The 22,395-nt window shown below is 44.1% G+C and overlaps 2 protein-coding genes and 1 pseudogene across 3 annotated transcripts; 2 read left to right on the top strand and 1 right to left on the bottom strand.

Moving 5' to 3' along the window:
- Nucleotides 1-3,887: 3,887 nt before the first annotated feature.
- LOC310662265 (olfactory receptor 10G6-like) lies at nucleotides 3,888-6,698 on the top strand (annotated as a pseudogene). The gene is made up of 2 exons: nucleotides 3,888-4,778; nucleotides 6,630-6,698. The product of its transcript is annotated as an olfactory receptor 10G6-like (transcript).
- A 151-nt stretch (nucleotides 6,699-6,849) lies between these two features.
- Nucleotides 6,850-14,556, top strand: LOC310662264 (olfactory receptor 10G6-like; the record flags this gene model as incomplete). Its single annotated transcript, XM_083409044.1, has 2 exons — nucleotides 6,850-7,183; nucleotides 13,946-14,556. 2 exons carry the CDS (start codon nucleotides 6,850-6,852, stop codon nucleotides 14,554-14,556), a joined length of 945 nt encoding a protein of 314 aa, XP_083265170.1.
- Nucleotides 14,557-19,977: 5,421 nt separating this feature from the next.
- LOC310662263 (olfactory receptor 10G6-like) lies at nucleotides 19,978-20,904 on the bottom strand (the record flags this gene model as incomplete). Its single annotated transcript, XM_083409043.1, has 1 exon — nucleotides 19,978-20,904. One exon carries the CDS (start codon nucleotides 20,902-20,904, stop codon nucleotides 19,978-19,980), a length of 927 nt encoding a protein of 308 aa, XP_083265169.1.
- Nucleotides 20,905-22,395: the final 1,491 nt, after the last annotated feature.

Genomic DNA, 22,395 nt, shown 5'->3' with positions numbered 1-22,395 from the left:
GGTTCTGAGGTGAAATTAGACTGAATTCTGGCACAGCTGTAAGGGTGGATGATCTAGATATAAATATTGCAATTTTCTTGAGTTTGTATAATGCTTAGAGGAGCAGCTCTTTACCCCACTGTATGTGACACCTGTGCACCTATGGATCATATATTTCACACTATTAGATCTCGTATTTACTGTTAAATCACCTGATATTGGATACTAGATAAATTCCCCCCCCCCCAATTTAACTTTTCCTACCTCTTTGGATAGGTGCCACCCCCTTCTGTATGTAATGACATCTGCCATTCTGGATACAGGAAGACAAAGAAGGAGGGGAAGAAGTTTTGCTGTTATGATTGTGATCCATGTCCAGAAGGAATGATCTCAAATGAGAAAGGTGGACAATATAATCTTAAGACAATACCAAACAATGCAATTCCTTGGTTATTAAACTGCTGAAGGAGGGAAGGTTTAAATTAAATTGATGTGCTGATCTCATTGTTTATAGACAACATCAAAATATTTTTATTTTAAAATATTTTGAAGATTTTTTAAAAGTATGTATTTTACCTTCACCTTCTACAAAATTAGGGTGGAATAGAATTGGTGATTTCTCCTCTAAGAGTTAGGTTGTTTGACAAGAGGGTGAGTGTCTCATTAAACTTGCCTTTCTGGACTCCAAGGATTTCAGCTGTAATTTATTTCTTAATTTGCTATACAGTTTATGTGGTTCTTAGACCAAGTGGGGGGACTGTAATAGCAGATGTCCTCCATGTAGAAAATTCTGGGTTTGATTCATGAGATTTATTTTTGATGCCTCTAGGTTAAAAGCATTTGGACTTGAAGTTCTTAAACATTTTTAGGTGGAAAGCACTGTGCTAGATGGATTATTGATGAGGAAATTCTTAAAAATAGTTTTGGATGCTTCAAACTGTCATGCATTGTTTCTTTGTTTTCAGACATGGAAACATGTGTCAGTTGCCCAGCAGATCAGAATCCAAACAGCGGCCAGGATCTTTGCATTCCTAAGATTCCAAACTTCCTAGCCTTTGATGAAACCTTGGCCATTGTTTCAACTTCCTCTGCACTTTTATTCTCTCTGCTCACAGTTCTGGTGCTAGGCATCTTCATTAAGCACCGCAATACAGCCATAGTCAAAGCCAACAACCGAAGCCTCACCTATGGTCTCCTTATCGCCCTCCTCTTGTGTTTCCTCTCTTCTTTGTTGTTCATTGGAAAACCTAATATGGTGACCTGTCTTCTCCGACAAACTGCTTTTGGCATTGTCTTCTCTGTGGCCCTCTCCAACATCTTAGCCAAAACCATATTGGTGGTTTTGGCATTCATGGCTACCAAACCTGGATCCAATATGAGAAAATGGGTAGGCAAAGAACTGGCTTATTCCATTGTCTTTTCCTGCTCCATTGTCCAAGTAGGAATCTGTGTCCTCTGGCTGGCAACCTCTCCCCCATTCCCAGATGTGGACATGCACTCAATGCCTGAAGAAATCATATTTCTATGTAATGAAGGGTCAGTCTCCATGTTCTATTGTGTTTTGGGATACATGGGCTTCCTGGCCACTATCAGCTTCACAGTGGCCTTCCTAGCCAGGAAGTTGCCTGACACTTTCAACGAAGCCAAGTTCATCACCTTCAGCATGCTGGTCTTCTGCAGTGTTTGGCTCTCCTTCATTCCAACCTACCTGAGCACCAGAGGAAAATACATGGTGGCTGTGGAGATCTTCTCCATCTTTGCTTCCGGTGCTGGGTTACTGGCTTGCATTTTCACCCCTAAATGCTACATTATTGTGGTGAGGCCTGACCTGAACAACAAAGAGCAGCTAACACAAAGAAAGATATAAATGACAACGGAATTTGTGGTTCTTTTGGGTCTGAGGCTGCATGGACTTGCTGGCTGGTATCACCTTCTGGGTCCATACTCCAGATATGTGTAGTGTTTGCTCCTTACCTTTTTCTTCTCCTGCATTCCCATGGGTGTCCCACATTTCTGCACAAAGGGATCTTTTTCTTTGTGCTATGCTCCACTCCTCCTTTCTTCCCACCGAGTGCAGCCCTGACCTCTGCTTGCCCTTCAGAGCCAGTGTGTCACATGGTACTGGGCCTTGGCTGCAGCCGCCTCTTGTCCTTCTTGCCCACTCTCCAGCAGCTGCTACAATCTGCTCAAGGGAAGAGGATGACAGTAGCATCCATGGAGAGGCAATGGAATGCTCCCTCACAGCAGCTACAGCAGCTATTGTTCAGGACAAGCACCAACTCATTTTCCTCCCAAAGCTTCACAGCAGCAGCCCTGGCAAAGGATCAAATCAGAAGCCAGGATGTTTTAAAAAAAAAATCTGGGACTGTCCCTGGAAAATCGGTACACTCAGAGTGTATGCGTATGGATGGAGCAATATTCCTTCTCCCAATAAGTGCTCAGAAGAACATCATTGCAAAGGGAATAATTGTACACAAGGTGGTTGCATCATGGAATTGATTATTTTGTATACTTCCAAATCAGCCATGTTATAATGAGGGCCTCTTGAGTTTGCCATTAGCACCATTAACTCAAAACAACCCAGGTCTCACAGGCATAACTTCCCATCACTTGAGGAGTGCAATTTGACTAGAGAGCAGAGGGGAATGGAGAAGTAGGAGATACACAAGGTATAAATATGGGGGTGAGAATGAAAGGGGCAGGTCTTTAGGAGAAAGTCAATTTCCTGGTATTATCCTTGCAAAGCTAGAGTTGCCATTTCTTTCAGGTGGGTCCTTCCTTTGAACCTGACCAGCTATTTCAGAAGAATACGTTGGTTCTTGATAACATGGTAAAGCTTATTGTTGACGAAGTCGTATCTTCCTTAAAGCTGGGGAAGGGAATGTGGGGAGTGATCAGAGGGTAAAAGAATAAGATTCAAATGCTAAAGTATCTCAAGTAGAAATGTTATACTGATGATGGATAAAATCATGCAGATTGCATTAAAAAAAACTTTCTAGATTTATTCCCATTGTTGTCTGCACCAAGATCTTCAGCTGGTGGGCCTTGTAGCCTTGCTTTTACCCATATTGGGTGTGTACCATCACAGACTGGTTCATCCATAGCCATAAGAGGAGTCACAAATAACACCCATCCTGGGGAGCCACTCTTTCGTTCAATATTGCAGTCATCATTTGCTACTCCCCTGCTGGGGATAAAATTATGTAGTGAACAGTAATAGGATAAGTGCTGTCTGAGGACTATTTCAACTAACAGTCAGTTCATAGTTTTCAAAATTAGGAAGTGTATGCTATTTTGATCTCCAGAATAGAATGAGACATTAGGTTGGAAGCTGCTATGCATCTTTCGCCTCCTTATGTATTATGGGTTGTATGCAATGTTCTACTCTGAGTAGACTTGACTTACAAATTCTAATTTTGCTGTGTTTTGGAGCATTAGGGCTTCTATGCAAGACCCACCATGGTAGAACAATGGGAGTATGGGAATGTAGACAAGGAACTGTTTTGTGTGTTTTTTATCCCAAAGATTTGTGTGATGTATAAAGAACTACAGGTGAATAATGGGTTTCAAGACTTGTGAATTCCCATACCTTAGAGTAGTAGAGAACTGTATAGGTTAGGGAAATGCATTGATTTCAATTCAGAAACACATTCTCTCTTCAGAGCAGCATGAAAACCAAGTGTATATAATTGCTGTATTAGAGGGGTTGTTAGACTACAAGTGTCTTAAAATGATATTTCTATATTTTTACCTCTAAACATTACCCAAAATAGTTCACTCTGGGGTAACATCTCAGGATAAACTGGTCTGAGCTGACACATCCGGCCAAGAGATGCTGACTTGCTTGCCCTTCGATTTGTGACCAACAACGCCATGTATTTTGTTCTCCCATGATGCGTACTGCCTGAATGGCGTGTGGAAACGTAACATCAGTCCTTGAACATTTTGAACTTCTAGGATTCCTGTACCCCAAAGACCTAAAGTCCATGTTGCTCATCTTCTTCTTCTTCATGTACATATTGTGTCTTTCCGGAAATGGCTTGATCCTCTTAGTGGTAGGACTGGAACCCCACTTGCACAAGCCTATGTACTGGTTCCTCTGCCACCTGTCCATCATAGACATGATGGTCTCCTCAGTGGTAGTGCCCAAGTTGATTGTTTGGCTGATGGGAGGGAATGGGGCCATCTCCTTTGCAGGGTGTGTAGCCCAGCTCTTTTTCTTCCACTTCCTGGGCTGCACCGAATGCTTCCTGTACACTGTGATGGCCTTTGATCGCTTCCTGGCCATCTGCAAACCACTACACTACAGCACCATCATGAACCACCGTGTGTGCTTCTACCTTTCTGCGGGTACCGTGTTGGGAGGTGCTCTGCATTCTGCTCTAGAGACTTCCCTCACCTTCCATTTGCCATACGGACGGGGAAACCAGGTGAACTTCATTGTCTGCGACATCCCAGCTGTGCTGAAGCTGGCCTGCGTGGACACATCCCTCAATGAGATGGTGACTTTCATTGACGTGGGGTTGGTCGCCATGGCTTGCTTCCTCCTGATCCTGACATCTTACATTTATATCATTTGTGCCATCCTGAGAATTCCCACTGCCAAGGGGAGACACCGTGCCTTTTCCACTTGCACAGCCCATATCACCTTGGTGATGATCTATTAAGTGCCTGTTGTTTACAACTACCTGAGGCCGGCGTCTCAGGAATCCTTTGACGGCATCATTGCCATGTTTTATGCAGCAGTGACCCCCTTTTTAAACCCTCTCATATACACACTGAGGAACAATGAGATGAAAGTGGGTTTGAAGAAATTGTGCAGTACAAAATGGCAGGGTTCTAACAAGTTGGTTCGAACATGGTGCTGATAATGTCAAGGTTGCAGGTTCGATCCTCATAAGGGACAGTTGCTTATTGCTGTGTTGCAGAGTATTGGACAAGATCAGGGTTTCCCAAGCTAGCATCTCCAGCTGTTTTTGAACTTGCAGACCCATGTCTGGGAAACCCTCAACTAGATGATCCTTTCCAATTCTATGATGGTTTTAGGTAGGAGTTTTGCTGAAACCAGGAGGAAACAAATATTCCATGCCTTTTGGTTTGCTTTGTGTGTGTTTTTTGCAATTTATTTATTTTTAAAGGACCATGCAGTCCAACTGTTATGTAGATCTTGGCTGTTTATGAACATTTGATTTTCTGGTCACTGCAAGAAAAGACAGACACCATGGTGCACAACCTGAGCATCGAATACCCACCTCGCTCTATTGTAACCCTTTATGCCATTTACAATGTGTTGTGCACATGATAGGAAATAATCACCCATGACCACAAAGTCTCCTTTGGTTATACCACTCATCTCTTCCTCTATCTGTGCACATGGATTCAAAGTCCAATTTATGTAGTAAGTGTGCAGGTGGTACCTACCTATGGTTGCTGGTTTTGTGTGTGCCCCATGTGGTCATCCAGTGAAATGCAGGGGGCAGTGAAGAACTTTCTGGACCAATACTGCCCACCCAGGCATCCCATTGGATCTTCTTTAACCAGTTCTTCTTCAATTCTGATATGTTTCTGTATTCTTGGTGGTTGTTTCATGTTGAAACCCTGGTTTCCCCTTCAGTCCTATCCAGCCCATGAGTTCTGGCCAATACCTCCTGGTTTCTCGCTGCTGTCTCACCCCAGACTTTTGCCCATAACGAAGCCTCTATGCCAGAACAATTGTTTGCAAATGATTGTTCCCCAGTAGAGTTCCAAGCAACAACAATTATTTAACTTTCAAATAAACAATAGTTTTAATAATGCACACTGGACTCTGGTGAAACCATAGGGCATAAACATGTTCCCCAGATGTGCACATATCCGGAGAGAACAAGTAAGAAGGTAGCATGAAATTCAGAGAAGCTGCAACATTATAAAGACACAGGGGGGAGACGAAATGGTGTCTGTCATGGTGGAAAACGTTCAGTTGATTATCTTCTACAGCTATCCTGTAGCCAACCTGTATTCCCCAGACTGGTTTTTCTTTCTTTCTGCATCTCAGAAGAAACAAATATGAATAAAAGAAAATCTAATTTGTGTGCTTTGGACTTGCCTGGCCACAACACAACTGAAAGCAATTAAGGTGTTCCTACACCCTCTGTTTAATCTCCGTCAGAAGATCACACAATTACTACTCTGAAGAGGGTAGTTAGTTTCAGAATCTCCTCTGCACACTCAACTAGCTGACGTTTGACTGAAGGTATGTCTGAGGCAAATAGCTTGGTAAAATATCCATGAGTCTCCTGAACAGAAACTAACTGCAATGATATAATAACAACTAAGCTTCAGCAAGCTTTTGCTAATGATGTCTTATTAAGTGATCAAATTATCCTATGATCCATCAGACATTCTAGCCAGGTAATTTTACCAGTGATTTTATAGCACACCTATAATCTCATCAAAGAGGTCATTTGGCCAACGCCTATCAGGAAACTGGATTGAATAGCTCCCAAATGCATTTCTGGAAGACGTTAAGGATTTAATAAGTAATAAAATAAAATAAGCTCAAAATAGTCTTTGGAGAATGAGATCATGGCAAAAACATCATGTGCATGAAATCCTGATATTAATATAGTTTGGGATTATTTCTGAATATTGTGCACTGTTATTTCCCCCAGTTTATGATCCCACCTACTGCAAAGTATCTTATGAATAGCAGCAGATCTTGCGGCCTCAAATTTCAGTAGCGCCCTGTGCAACCCCAAAATTCAGAGGGCCCCCCCCATTTCTCACACTCCATTCTAAAGCATAGTTGCAACATCCCCTACAGAACCCTTGAAGCTCCGTGTCCCATGCAACCAGACCAGTCACACTCCCCTAAATCTGCCTCTTTTACCAATGGAGTGTGCAAATGAAACAGCACCAACAGAGTTTGTCCTCTCTGGGCTTCCATACCCACAAGAGTTGAAGGTCCCATTGTTTTTCTTCTTCTTGCTCATGTTCCTGCTGACTCTGTCTGGAAATTCCCTCATTCTCTGGGTGGTGGCTTCTGACCTCCAGTTGCACAAGCCCATGTACTGGTTCCTCTGCCATCTGTCCATCCTGGACATGGCTTTCTCCTCCGTCGTTGTTCCCAAAGTGATTGCAGGATTCATCCCTGGTGGAAAGGTCATCTCCTTCACAAGTTGCGTCTCTCAGTTATTTTTCTTCCACTTCCTCGGATGTGCAGAAAGTCTCCTTTACACCTTGATGGCTTACGACCGCTTCTTGGCCATTTGTAAGCCCCTCCATTACAGCAACATCATGAATTGGAAAGCCTGCCTTGGCCTCTCCGTGGGGACGGTGATTGGAGGCTGCCTGAACTCAATCATGGAGACAACCCTCACCTTCCATTTGCCATATGGGTCAAGAAACTACATTGATTACATCTTCTGTGACATCCCTGCCGTGTTGAAGCTGACTTGTGCTGACACAGAGCTCAATCAGATGGTGATGTTGGTTGACATTGGCATTGTAGCAATGACCTGCTTCCTCCTTATCTTGACCTCCTATGTCTACATCATCTCAGCTATTCTGAGGATCAGCAGCAGGGAAGGGCGTCGCTGGGCCTTCTCAACCTGCACAGTCCATCTCATTGTGGTGGGTGTTTATTACCTACCTGTGGTTTATCACTACCTGAGGCCAGCTTCTCGGGACTCCATGGATGCTGTGGTGTGCGTGTTCTACACCACGATAACCCCATTTTTGAACCCGCTCATCTACACACTTAGGAACAAGGAGATGAAGACTGCTCTGGTGAAAAAGTGGAGTGGGAATGCAGAGTAAACAGCACCCATCTTCACACAGCTTTTTAGCTGCTTTTTAGAATGCCAGTCGGATTGGCTTCACCGTGTGATGAATTGGTTGTGGTGCTGGTGTTGACCTTTAAAGCCCTAAACGGCCTCAGCCCAGTATACCTGAAGGAGCGTCTCCACCCCCATCGTTCTTCCCGGACGCTGAGGTCCAACGCCGAGGGCCTTCTGGCGGTTCCCTCATTGCGAGAAGCAAAGCTATAGGGAACCAGGCAGAGGGCCTTCTCGGTAGTGGCGCCCGCCCTGTGGAAGGCCCTCCCATCAGATGTCAAACCGATAAATAACTACCTGACATTTAGAAGACATCTTAAGGCAGCCTTGTTCAGGGATGTTTTTAATCTGTGATATTTTACTGTATTTTTTGTTTCTATGGAAGCCGCCCAGAGTGGCTGGGGAAACCCAGCCAGATGGGTGGGGTACAAATAAATTATTATTATTATTATTATTATTATTATTATTATTATTATTATTATTACGGGAGCAGAAACAATGATGGAATTGGCTGGAACTTAGCCAACCAGTTCTGTGGGACCTGGGGTGACTGCCAGTGTTGTCTATGCTCAGTTTAAGGTGTGGTGTCGTGTACTGGTTAGGTTGTTGGATTAACACTTGAGAGACCAGGTTCAAGTTCCCAGTCAGCTATGAAGCTCACTGAGTGACCTTGGCTCAGTCACCATCTCACAGCCTAAGCAACCTCACAGGGTAAGGAGAGGATAAAAGGAGGAGGAGAAAATGTACTTCACCTTGAACTCCTTGGTTGAAAGGTAGGATTGAAAAGCAAAAATAATTAAATGATATATTAAAAAAAAACTATGTGGCTATACTTTGAAGAAGCCGCCTTGCATTCCCTTCTGAATTTCTCAGGATGTCTGCCATGTTCTAGGGTGTTTTGCAGTTGGAATAACTTTTGCTTTTCTGCATAATTCCTTACCTGTCCTTAAGAAAGAAGTATGGTCCTCCTGAAACATGTTTTAGTTTAATATATATGTGTATAATTTTACTTACTTTTCTTGTATAAGCATCTCCCTGATGACTATCCACATCTTGGGTTGAAAAACTATTTTATTTTAAAAGATTTTGCTTTTCTGTTACATTAATACTAACAAATAAAAAATAAATTGATATTTTTACTAAATACTTTGAGTCACACTTCTTCAGTAAAAAAATAAAGATTCGTTCATCATAAATCATAGTTCTCAGGATTAGACATATTGATGCCAATGTTATATTCATAGTGTATTGCTGAAGTGCACTATGTAATGTTTTCAGATACTAATTTTCTCTAATAAACTGTTTTGAAAAAGATATAAAGGGTTAAAATAAAGCATGGACTGGAAATGGGGTAGATAAAACACAAACATAAGAACATGTGGCTAACACCTCAAAATCCAACTTTGTCCGATTTACTCCAAAATTGGGCCAAAGTTTTACAGCATTTTGCAGCTATTCAGTTTTGGGGGCTCTGCAAAACATGAAGTTTGCACTGCAAATTCTGCAAAACAATTGCAAAACTTTGGCCCAGATTAGGAGTAAATTGAACAAGGTTGGATTTCAAGCACTGTTAATAAGGTACCCGAGTTTGATGTATCATTTACTCTGTTCTTTGGGAGGTTTGGAGGAAATTCCAAATTTGGGGGTTCATAATTAACACAGCTTGTTCTCAGGCTTCTGGTGAAATATATTTGAGTAATGTACTGCCTGGATTGGCCACATCTAGCATAAATATCAAAATCCTGGCCATGTGCATTTGCCTGATCAATGGGACAGTTCTTCTGCTTGCTGAACATCAGGTGCTAGGTCAAGTCATTGAACTCAGGAACTTAGGATTAGGGGACATAGTGGGAAGGGGGGTAAAGAGTGGTTTCACACACACACAAACACACACATGCCCCATCACACCTTACATATACCAACCACATAATGTATCCACCATCACCACTTATGCTGCCTAGTAAGCCACATAACTAAACACAAGGTTCCATTATGGAATGATTCCCATGGTTCCCACAAAGGAATCAACATTTTAATGAGGCCCTCTGGAGTTTCAGCTGTTATTAACTCAAGAGCACCCCAATGGCCAGGGCTTGGTAACCTAAGAGACACAAAATAAGAAGAGAGCAGAGAGGGAACAAAAAGAAGATTATAAAGATGGGTGATCAGAACAAGAGGGGTAGATGCATTATACAAGACATATTAGGACTTTCTTGCCATTTATATCATGTGGCAATAAAAGACTGGCACATTAAAGGAGTTGTTAGACATAACTGAAATTTGCATCCACCCACTGATGAAAACTAGGTGAAAACTAGCCTGAGCTGACACATCCCACCAAGAGATGCTGACTTTGGTTTTCCTTCAATTTGTGACCATTATCACCATCCGTTCTGTTCTGCTAAGATGAGTGCTGCCTAAATGGAGTGTGGAAATGTAACATCAGTGTTTGAACATTTTGAACTTGTGGGATTCATATATCCCAAAGAGCTAAAGTTCCCGTTGCTCACCTTCTTTTCCCTCATGTATATATTATCTCTTTCTGGAAATGGCTTGATCCTTCTAGTGGTAGCCCTGGAACCTCATTTGCACAAACCTATGTACTGGTTCCTCTGCCATCTGTCTGTGTTGGATATGATGATCTGCTCAGTGGTGGTGCCCAAGATGATTTTTTGGCTGATAGAGGGCAATGGGATCATCTCCGTCACAGGTTGTGTGTCCCAGCTCTTCCTCTTTCACTTCCTGGGCTGCACAGAATGCTTCTTGTACACCGTGATGGCCTTTGATCGCTTCCTGGCCATCTGCAAACCACTCCACTACGGCACCATCATGAACCATCAGATTTGCTTCAACTTCTCTATTGGCATCTGGTTTGGAGGCTGCCTGCACTCTATGGTACATACCTACCTCACCTTCCATTTGCCATATGGACGGGGAAACCAGGTGAACTACATCTTCTGTGACATCCCAGCTGTGCTGAAGCTGGCCTGTGGAGACACATCCTTCCATGAGCTGGTGACTTTTGTTGACATTGGGATTGTGTCTTTGGTTTCCTTCCTCCTGATCCTCACATCCTACATGTATATCATTTGTGCCATCCTGAGGATTCCCACTGCTACAGGGAGACACCGTGCCTTCTCCACCTGCACAGCCCATATCACTTTGGTGGTGATATTCTATGTCCCTGTGGTTTACAACTACCTGCGTCCACCATCTCAGGACTCCCTTGATGGGACCATTGCTGTGTTCTACACAGCGGTGACACCATTCTTAAACCCTCTCATATACACTCTGAGGAACAATGAGATGAAAGTTGGTGTGAAGAAATTGTGCAGTAGGAAACCACAGCACTCCCTTAACCATATGAGATCATCTTCTTGAAAACATTATATATTGAGAAATCCTTGCAGTCCAACTGTTAAGTAGATATGGGTATTTTAGGAATAGCTAGAGACAACAAATAATCTGAACATGGAACATTTCCCTGATCTCTACTCTTTCTTTTTACCTGTTGTAAATAGAAATCTCAAACCTAAAAATATTCTTTGTCTAAACTATTCATCTGTTGGCTTTTTGTATTGTGAGAAGATGGAACTGGGGGAAATCTAATAGGATCTAAGCAACTTCTGGTTCAGGATGAATCATCCCTAAGTGATTAGGATGAAAATATTTCTAAGCAATCAAAGTGCAATAGCACATAATAGCCCTGAGATCTATGGATGATGGGCAGTATATAAATTTAATTTTGTTGTGGTGGTGGTTGTTAACAACAACAACAGCAGCAGCTATTGAAAGAGACCAATGAAATTTGAAGGGGAAACATACATGCCAGAGCCATTAAGAGAGAGAGTGAGAGAGTCTGTTGGTCTTTATAAGTGAATGTTAAAAGCTTTTGAGCCAAAATGTGTCAGCTGGAGTGCCCAGTTGTCATTGAGAGAATAGATGCAGTGGAACTAATGGAAACCTGCTACAGTGGAGTAAACCACTGGGACCTGGTTATTTTCAAATACTAACTGTGAAGCAGGGGTAACCAATGGGGCATTCTCCATAAGTTGTTGGACTACAATTCCCACTCCATTGTCTTTTGAGACAACAACTCAAAACCACCACAACAGAAAATGTAGTGATAGACACCATCATAGAGTTTAAGGTTGTTCGTGGCTACTAGTCATGATGGTTTCATTTCCTCCAGTATCACAGTCAGAATGCCTTTGAAAGCAAGTCACTAGGGACTGTGTCAAACTCCAATATCATAAACTGGTACTTAGTTATAAGTTATTTAATTTTGATTAATTCAATCACTGCTGAGGGAAGGGGTTCATTTTATGCCCTAATCATCTCTGCTTTGGTCAACAAGGTTGGAAAATAAATGGGAATGGAACAGTACTGTGGACTGAACTATGTATTTTGCTACTGAAGTTGACAATGTTTACTGTGGGTTGAATGATGTAGTTCTCTACTGCTCTTGGCAGCACATGCCATGGCAGCTGGAGCTACAGTGGAGTGTTCAGATGGCCACCTTGTTAGCTCCACTTCCTGCTGAGCAATAATGTGGAAAGTCAAATATGGATGGAAAAACAACCTCCTCTCCCAAGAAGTGTTCAAATGAATATAATTGTGATGTGCATAAATATTCAAAGGGTTGCATCATGGAATGGTTTCTTGACGTTCCCCCAAAGGAAGTAACACTTTAATAAGGACTTCTGGGGGTTCAGCTCCTATCATCATTAACTCAAGATCATGCTATGCCTCACAAGCTTATGTCCCACAACATGCAAAATGAGATGACAGTGTGGGGATAAGGAAAAGAAAGCAATGCAGGTAGGGGATAAATATGAGTACCTGAGGACAGGTGTTCAGGAGGAAGCCAATTGCCTAGGCTCCTCTTGCCATTTATTTCAGGTGGGTGCTTGCTTTGAGCCCAGACAACTATATCAGAAGAATATGCCCAATATTTTTGATAACTCATTGCCAACAAAGCTATCTCTTACCCAAAAGCTGATGAGGGGAATTTGAAGGAACCTTTATTTTAAGGAGGAGGGGGATGAGTAGATGGGATATCTTGTATGCCAACTGGGTACTAATGACTGATAAAATAATCAGGTTGTATTTTGTTACAAGGTTTATAGATTCATGCACGTGATGGTTATCACCAAAGATCTGCAGCTAACTGACCTTCTTTCTACTCCATATCTGTTTTTCTATATGTTAGGTGAGATCTGGATAGACTGAGTTGTTTCATTTGTAGGAGTAAGAAGAGTAAAAGGCAGCACTTCTCTTGAAGGTCCTCTGCTCTGTTCAATATATCAGCCATCAGTTGCTGCTCCAGAAGAAGGGGGATAAAATGATGTAATGAACAGTGATGGGTAAACTACCATCACAGGAGCATTCCAGCTAACAACAGCCCATTCATAGCCTATGTTTCAAAATCAGGATGTTTCTGCTAATTTTGCTCTCAATGACAAAATGAAAAAAATGTGTTGGGGGTCTGCGATATAGCTGTCTCCTCCCTATATACCAGAGGTTTTATCCAATGTTAGTCATGTTCAAAGCAGATATATTGAAAATAATGTAAATAAATTTCAAGAGGTATAGTATGAGTAGAATTTATTGGGTACATCCCTGTGTGTCTGAAATAGTAATGTATTACTGAGCATTTTGGTTCTTTCGGTTTCTGTTCAAGGACTACTGGAGTGGGGGGAAAGGGTGTTATAGGGAGCTAGGATAGTGGTGTCTGAAGTAGAAGCAGGCAGAAGTTAGCTCTCTGGGTGATTGGCAGTAGACTGGCAAAGGTTTCAGAATAATAAGTATTGCCTGAATGGAGTGTGGAAATGTAACATCAGTGCTTGAACATTTTGAACTTATGGGGTTTGCATATCCCAAAGAGCTAAAGATCCTGTTGCTCACCTTCTTCTTCCTCATGTATATATTGTCTCTTTTTGGAAACGGCTTGATCCTCTTGGTGGTCGCACTGGAACCTAGTTTGCACAAGCCTATGTACTGGTTCCTCTGCCATCTGTCCATCATAGACATGATGGTCTCCTCAGTGGTGGTGCCCAAGATGATTTCCTGGATGCTCAAGGGCAATGGGGACATTTCCTTTGCAGAATGTGCAACCCAGCTCTTCTTCTTCCACACCCTGGGCTGTTCAGAGTGCTTGCTGTACACTGTGATGGCTTTTGATCGCTTCCTGGCCATCTGCAAGCCACTCCACTACGGCACCATCATGAACCATCGTCTGGGCACCTGTCTTTCTTTTGGCGCTTGGTTTGGAGGCTGCCTGCACTCTGTGGTAGAGACCTACCTCACCTTCCGTTTGCCATATGGACGGGGGAACCAGGTGAACTACATCTTCTGTGACATCCCAGCTGTTCTGAAGCTGGCCTGTACTGACACATCCATCAATGAGATGGTGATTTCGGTTGACGTTGAAGTAGTGGCTGTTACCTGCTCCCTCCTGATCCTGACATCCTACGTGTATATCATTTCTGCCATCCTGAGGATTCCCACTGCCACGGGGAGACAACGTGCCTTCTCCACCTGCACAGCCCATATCACCTTGGTGGTTATATATTATGTCCCTGTGGTTTACAACTACCTGCGTCCACCATCTCAGGACTCCCTTGATGGTATTGTTGCTGTGTTCTACACAGCATTGACCCCTCTCTTAAACCCTCTCATATACACTCTGAGGAACAATGAGATGAAAGTTGGCGTGAAGAAATTGTGCAGTAGAAAACACAGCGCTCACTTAACTAACTGAATTCTTGTTATTGCAATTAGTTTTATTGAAAATCAGAGAAAATAAACGAGCTTTTCTAAAACCTACTCTTGCATTCCACTGTTTGTAAGCAGCTCTTGAGCATGGGATACTCACCTGAGCTCTACTGTCTTTTTTTCTGTCATTTGCCACCTGGTGCCTGCAAGATGAAGAGTAACAATCTGGAACCACAAATTCTCATTTGTTTGCACCACTCATCTGTTTCCATGCATGCATTTAAAGCTCAATTTATACAGTCCTTCTCCAGGCGACTGCTGTTTATCCATGGCTGCCTTCCAGACTGCAACATAAATGTCTGAGGCTGCACATCTAAACTCATTTACTACAGAGTACAGATGGGGAAGAATTTCTATTCACTTTGCATTTGAAGGCAAACTGAAGTTGTGCTTGCCTATACAATAAACAGCAGTGTTAGGGGAGTGGTAGTACCTCTGGTGGGGGACATGTCATGCTCCTTCAAGGTAGTTTCTCCACTTTTGGCCCCCACCCTGCACTCAGCTTTCACCTGTGGTTCCTAGAAGCTGTCAGCATGCAACAGAGTCCACACCCCAGGAAATGGCTTCAACTGGTTGGCTAAAGCAGGTGAGGGGAGCCAATGGGTCTCAAACCCTCATTGAGTTGTGATTCTTGTTAAGAACTCTCTGGGGGAACAATTATTTGCAAACAATGTTGTTTGTGGAAAGGCTGAGTTTTGGGCAGGGGTCTGGCAGGCCTCAGGAGCTATGACCAGAACTGAAAACCCAGCAGGACTGAAGGAGAAACACATCAGAGCTGAGGAAGAACAGGTTCAAGATGATCCAATGAGCAGCCAGCCCAGAAAGTTATTTGCTGCCCCCTGCAGCTCGTTGGTTGAATCCATAAGTAGACATATATACTCACAAAATACAGCAGCTCCTGACAGTTGGTTTATATCTAGTCTAAGCTCAGTCCCACTAAAATCAATCTGACACCATTACTCATGAGTTATATCTTGTTGATTTCAATAGGAACTAAGTGCCGCTCATTTAATCTAAGCAGGACTGAGTGGAATTGTGTCTGCTAGAATTTATTTCTGCAACACCTTTCAGCCAATCCCCACACCTACCTCCACCTTCATATAATCCATAGTTCTCAGGAAAGGTGGGTTGAAGGAGTTGTTGTTGTTGTTAGTCTAGCCTGTCACTCAAGGAAAATAAGCCTTACTGGATCAGAACAAAGACTCATCTAAGTTGAGCATCCTAGTCTTACAGTAGCCAATCAGATGCCTTTGGGGTATACACAGAACATTTGCCTTGCCTACAGAAGGTCCAAGGGACGCGGGTGGCGCTGTGGGTTAAAGCCTCAGTGCCTAGGGCTTGCCAATCGAAAGGTCAGTGGTTCGAATCCCCTCGGCGGGGTGCGCTCCCGCTGTTCGGTCCCAGCGCCTGCCAACCTAGCAGTTCGAAAGCACCCCTGGGTGCAAGTAGATAAATAGGGACCGCTTACTAGCGGGAAGGTAAACGGCGTTTCCATGCGCGGCTCTGGCTCGCCAGAGCAGCGATGTCACGCTGGCCACGTGACCCGGAAGTGTTTTCGGACAGCGCTGGCCCTTGGCCTCTTTGAGTGAGATGGGCACACAACCCTAGAGTCTGGCAAGACTGGCCCGTACGGGCAGGGGTGCCTTTACCTTTTCACAGAAAGTCCAAGGTCCAGCCGCCACCACCCCTTTTTCTCCTAGTAGGATAGAGAGAGATTCACTGCCTGAAACTCCAGGGAGCAGCTGCCAGTCAGTGTTGACAATACTTAGCCAGATGGGCCAATGGTCTGACACAGTATATGGCAGCTCCCTGTTTTCCTGTGGATCATGGTCTCAGCATGTGTTGACATAGATTTTGGCTCAAACACTTATGACGAGACATTCGGGCTGAAATAATTCTCAATCACTTAGACATATGTTAGATGTTCTTTCTCTAATCACTAAGTGAAATAAATGGGCAGGTGATCCTCCCACCATGGAGAACTGGGAGGAGAGCTAGGGCTTTTATTCTATTTTTACCAGTGAGGCACCACTGACTCACAGCAATTGGACAGTTCCACCTACTTTCCATGATGGCATAGCATTGTGGCATGGCCCTGCCCCACCTCTGTGGCCTTTGCTACAGCCACATTTTCCCAGCCGATGAGAGATGCAGCAGCCTCTCACAGCAGTTGGATAATTTGAATTCAGGCCACCTGTGGATTGGCCAATGGCAGGTGGGCTTAGGGGCGGGCACACCTAGGGGTGGAGCTGACTGAGTCTTCATGAGGACTTCCCTCAGGTCTGCTCCTTGGGGATAAAAGGAGTGTTCGTCCCTCGTTCAGCACCATTGTACCTTTGGACTGGGGACTGCAGCTAATGGTGGATGGAGTCAGGTCAAATGGTGGGCGGAGCCTGGGAGGGCAGAACCCTGATAGACTCCAGCTACAAAAGCGGAGGCTGCTGAAGAGGCTGGAAACCATTTTGTCTGCATACCCAGGACATCAATCTCAGTTTCTTATTCAAGTATGAGTTCCATGTTCCCAAATCAGTTTCCAATTATTATTTTTAAATAAATAAAACACCAGAAAATTCACCAGCATCTTAATGTGGATTTATTGTAACGTTGTGCATTCAGTTTTCCTCAATTTACACCTCTCTACAAAGCATATCACCCCTAATATGATGCATTTCACATGTTATTTTCATCAATCTGTGCATTATGTGAAAACCAAGGTAAAGAGATATGTCTTTAGCATCTGCTACCAGCTGCATAGTGAAGAAGCCAGGTGCACCTCTGTTGGGATGGAATCCCACAACTTAGGTGCTGTCACAAAGAATGCCCTCTCCTGGGCCACTGCCACCCAAACTTCTCAGGGAGGTGGAACTTCCAGGAGGGCCCTGTGGCGTTTGCCCTCCTAGGTGTGTGACATCATACTGGGTTCATAAGGAAAGGGTTAACTAAGTGTAAAATGACTGACCAATAGGAACCCAAGGGGAGGAGTTAGAGTTAGAGTTAGAGTTCTTGAGAAGTCAGTCTGGAGTTAGAGAAGGGGAGAGAGGATAAGTCTGTGGGTTGGGCTAGTCTGATGTGAGAGAGTGAGAGAATCTGTTAAGAGGAGTCATTCAAACAGTTGATATAATCAGTCAGAAGGTATTAGGAAGGTATAGGCCGGTAAAGAAACTAAAGGTAAGAAACTGACAAGAATTTTATCTGAGAAACTATAAACTTGTTAACGCTTATACCGTATTTTTCGCCCTATAGGACGCACATTTTCCCCTCCAAAAATGAAGGGGAAATGTGTGTGCGTCCTATGGGGTGAATGCAGGCTTCAGGAAGCTCTGTGCAACCTACGGGACACCAGCTCCAAGGGTTGTGCAGAGCTGCCTGCAGTCCCGGGCTCAGCGCAGCTCTGTGCAGCCATCGGGGGCAGGGCGCGAAGTCCCGCCGGGCTCCCGATGGCTGCGCAAAGTTGCCTGCAGTCCCGGGCTCAGCGCACTTCTCCCCATCGCCAGCTCCACAAGCTCGGGGGACAGCAGGGAGGCAGAGCGCGCCTTCCCTCTGTTCCCCGACCTGGTTCTTCCAGCCCCGCACCTGGGGGGGGGATTTTTTCTTTATTTCCCCCCAAAAAAACTAGGTGCGTCCTATGGGCCGGTGAGTCCTACGGGGCACAAAATACGGTAAATAAACTTCTATATTTGGTTCAATTTTAATAACTATCTGGACTCAGTGTGTACCCGGGAGTAACGGGTTGGTGGCAGCGGGGAAGCGAGCACAGTGGTGGCACAGGGATCAATAGACCGTCAAACGTCCGGGGACCCTGTGTGATCGCCACAGGCCCCCTCTGTTGATCTTCACATACAGTAGGGTATGTGGAGATAAAGTCAGTGTGTCCCATATTTAGAGCCTAAGTCATTTAGGTCGTTAAACACTAACATGGGCATCCATAAACATACTGACAGCCAATGAAGCTATTTTAGAACAGGGGATATATGAGTTCTAAAGGTAACCCCAGCCAATGGCAGCTGCATTTTGGACCAATTCTGAGTCATCTTCAAGGGCAGCTCCAGATCCAACCTGGAAGTTACCAGAGTATGGAGTACTATAGTTAAGTCATCTCTGTCCAAATTGGGCTGTAGCTGGTGAAACAGCCATAGCTGGAAAGAGGCACTCTTGATCACCAAGACTACCTGAGCTCCAAATGTCAATGTTGGATCCAGGAACATTCCCAAGCTAAGAATCGGCTCCTTTCAGGGTACCCAGAAAAGGCTTCAATTTGTTGACCCAAATACAGCCCATCACTGCCTCCAAACACCTGTCTAGCAAGTCAGCTTTCTCTCCAAATTCAGAGGGAGCTGAGTGTCCCACATATTGATGGCACTTCACTCCCAAACCCCTGATCACAACTCCCAGCAGCTGCATGTAGATGTTCAATAGCATAGGGGACAAAATGGAACATCTGAGGGTGTTGAAAAATGACCTCTCATAACTATTTTCTGGAAACAGTCCTGGAGGTAGGAGCAGATCAAATGAATTCAAATGCCCCCAACATTCATCTCCAGGAGCTGTTCCAGAAAGATACAATTGTCAATGGCATCAAAACAACTGTGAAAGATCAAGAAGAATGAGCAGGGTCCCACTCCCTGCATCTCTCTCCTAGCAAATGTCATCAACCAGGATGACCAGAGCAGTTTCAGTGCCATAACTGGGCCTTAAACTAGGCTGGAATGTATTCAGAAATTTCAGTCTCCTCCAACCATGCTTGAAGGTGGACTGCTACAACCCTCTAAAGCACCATACCCAAACGGGGAAAATGAGCCACTGGGCAATAGCTGTTTAGCACTTCCGGGTCCAGGGAAGTCTTCTTAAGGAGGGGATGGACGACAGCCTCTTTCAAGACAGGTGGGTAGCCCTGCCTCCTCCAGTGAAGCATTGATCACTCCCTAGGCCCACATGGTGAAGTCAATCAGACTTGACTTGATGAGGGTTCGAGACTCCCATTGTTCTAGGCACATTTTGCAACAGAGAATTTCATTAGTGCAAGCAGTTTCTTAGCTCTGGCGCTGTACAGCGCCTAAGATTTCAGATTAAAACTGCAGAGTGGAAGGAAAGGAGGACCTTTTTCTGCCTCTCCACTTCCAGCCACTCTCTGAAGACTGGAGAAGGGACCCTCCTATGAATATTAGGGGGGTGGGCAGGGGAAGGACTAGACTATGTGAAAAATGAACATAATATTTTAGCTGCAGCTCATTCATTTTCAACTTTGTATCCGTGTTATAAAAAAAGCGAGCCTAGGCATGAAGTTGTTCCACCCATAACCTAGGTTTAAGGTGCCATTTAGCTCCTAGCTTTCATATCTCAGTTTCTAACACTGGACTTGATGTGTCAAAAGGAACAGAAAACAGAATTGCACACATGGGGGGGTTCTTTACATGGCAATCCCACCCCACCTTTTCACCACAGCAGTCTTCATTTCCTTATTTCTAAGTGTATATATGAGCGGGTTCAAAAATGGGGTTATTGTGGTGTAGAACACACAAACCACAGGATCCATGGAGTCCTGAGAAGCTGGCCTCAGGTAGTGATAAACCACAGGGAGGTAATATATTCCCACCACAGTAAGATGGGCTGTGCAGGTTGAGAAGGCCCGTCGACGCCCTTCCCTGCTGCTGATCCTCAAAATAGCTGAGATGATGTAGACATAGGAGGTCAAGATAAGGAGGAAGCAAGTCATTGCCACACTGCCAATATCTATCAACACCATCATCTGATTGAACTCTGTATCAGCACAAGCCAGCTTCAACATTGCAGGGATGTCACATAAGATATAGTCAACATCATTTCTTTGCCCGTATGGCAAACGGAAGGTGAGGGTTGTCTGTATTATTGAGTTCAAACAGCCTCCAATCACCGTCCCCACGGAGAGGCCAAGGCAGGCTTTCCCATTCATGATGTTGCTGTAATGGAGAGGCTTACAAATTGCCAAGAAGCGATCATAAGCCATCAAGGTGTAAAGGAGACTTTCTGCACATCCGAGGAAGTTGAAGAAAAATAACTGAGAGATGCAACTTGTGAAGGAGATGACCTTTCCACCAGGGATGAATCCTGCAATCACTTTGGGAACAACGACGGAGGAGAAAGCCATGTCCAGGATGGACAGATGGCAGAGGAACCAGTACATGGGCTTGTGCAACTGGAGGTCAGAAGCCACCACCCAGAGAATGAGGGAATTTCCAGTCAGGGTCAGCAGGAACATGAGCAAGAAGAAGAGAAACAAAGGGACCTTCATTTCTGGTGGGTATTGGAACCCTGAGAGGATGAACTCTGTTGGTGCTGTTTCATTTGCACACTCCATTGGTAAGATATTAATATCAGTTAGATAAGTTTGATTAACATTTTGGAAGTGAATGAGAAGGTGAGATATCACTACTGATGACAACGTTTTCCAAAAGTAGGTGACACCTATACAGTTGTAGGGAAGGACATGATCTATAGAAGCTGTTGTTGGCCTCCTCCCAGCACAATGGAAACAAGTCCATTAAGGTGAATGGAGAACCACCAAACCCACCTCAGTCTGCTCTCAGCCAACGCCCACCTGCCTGTCTTCCTAGTCACAACTGATCCAAGGGCCTGCCTGCTTCCTCTTCCTTTGTCTCTGTCTTGCCCAGAGGAGTTCTAGGGAAAACTTGCATTCGTTCGCTCTGTCATTGGCTCTGGCACCACCCACTGTCTGTCTTCTTGCCTTTTCCCCTACCATTTCCAATGGGCACCACTGTCCCAGCAACAACTTAGACCTTTGTTAATATCTTAAGGAACCCAGGTAGCAGATCATTGCTGAACAGCACGGGATTTGTGGTGGTAACTGCACCACAAGAGACAAAGAGGTGTTGCTTTCCACTCTTGTTTCCCTATGTATTGTTTTAGAGAGGGAAGGAGAGTTTCCTTTCTAACTGTGTTAGAGAAAAGAACAGAACTAAAAGGCTCTCTACATTCAACTGTAGGAACTAGCAACAGGCACTAGGAAGAGCCCAGTTTTGAAAGGCTGAAAAAATCTTGGCTTAATAAGTCAACGTCAGGTGAACGATTGGCAATAAATCTCCTTGTCAGAATCAGCCAGACATAAAACCCATCATCAGATTTGGTATGGGAGGATGTATTCACCCACGGCTTGGCTATAATGTAGTTCTGACATCCTTTCACCAACTGGTGTATCCATTACAAACCACTTTGTAACAAATGTGAAAAAATAGCCTGGCTTTCCCACTTGAGTTCAGTGGGCTTCTGCATCCATAGGGCCCACTTCTCAACAGTTATTTCCTGCCCAGAACACCTTAAGTCAGCTTACTGGAGTTCAGTGATAAGCTGGAGGGGGGACGGGACAATCCATACAAGTCACATATAATCCAACATTAGCATACTAATGCTTTTGCCATGATACAGCTCTTGAAAGATTATTCTCAGTTTTTTAATCTTATTATTTATTAAATGCATCTCCTGTCCTTCTTTCCATCTTCCTCCATAAATGCAGTTGGGAGGCGCTATTCAATGCAGTTTTCGGACTGTTATTGACTAAATGAACTCTTTGATGACACGCTTGCTATAGAACCTGGTGACAGTTCCAAGAGGAATGGTGAGAACTTCTGGCAGAAGCGAATTTGTTGCTGTCAACCTTAAATCATTTATATCATTTCAGTTTGTTTCTGTTCAGAAGACTCACCTGATGTTTTACCAGTGGTCGTGGTGGCCCCTCAGTGCAAGCTATTTCAGTGGAGTTGCCCCAGATGTACTCAGACATAACTTCAGCAAATGAGTGGGCAGAGGAAATCCTGAAGCTATATCCTCTTCC

This window comes from Podarcis tiliguerta (genome assembly GCF_965153285.1).
Source record: "Podarcis tiliguerta genome assembly, chromosome: 13".
NCBI classification, from domain to species: domain Eukaryota; kingdom Metazoa; phylum Chordata; class Lepidosauria; order Squamata; family Lacertidae; genus Podarcis; species Podarcis tiliguerta.
Note: the sequence above shows the minus strand (reverse complement) of the source record. Positions and strands in the feature narration are given on the sequence as shown.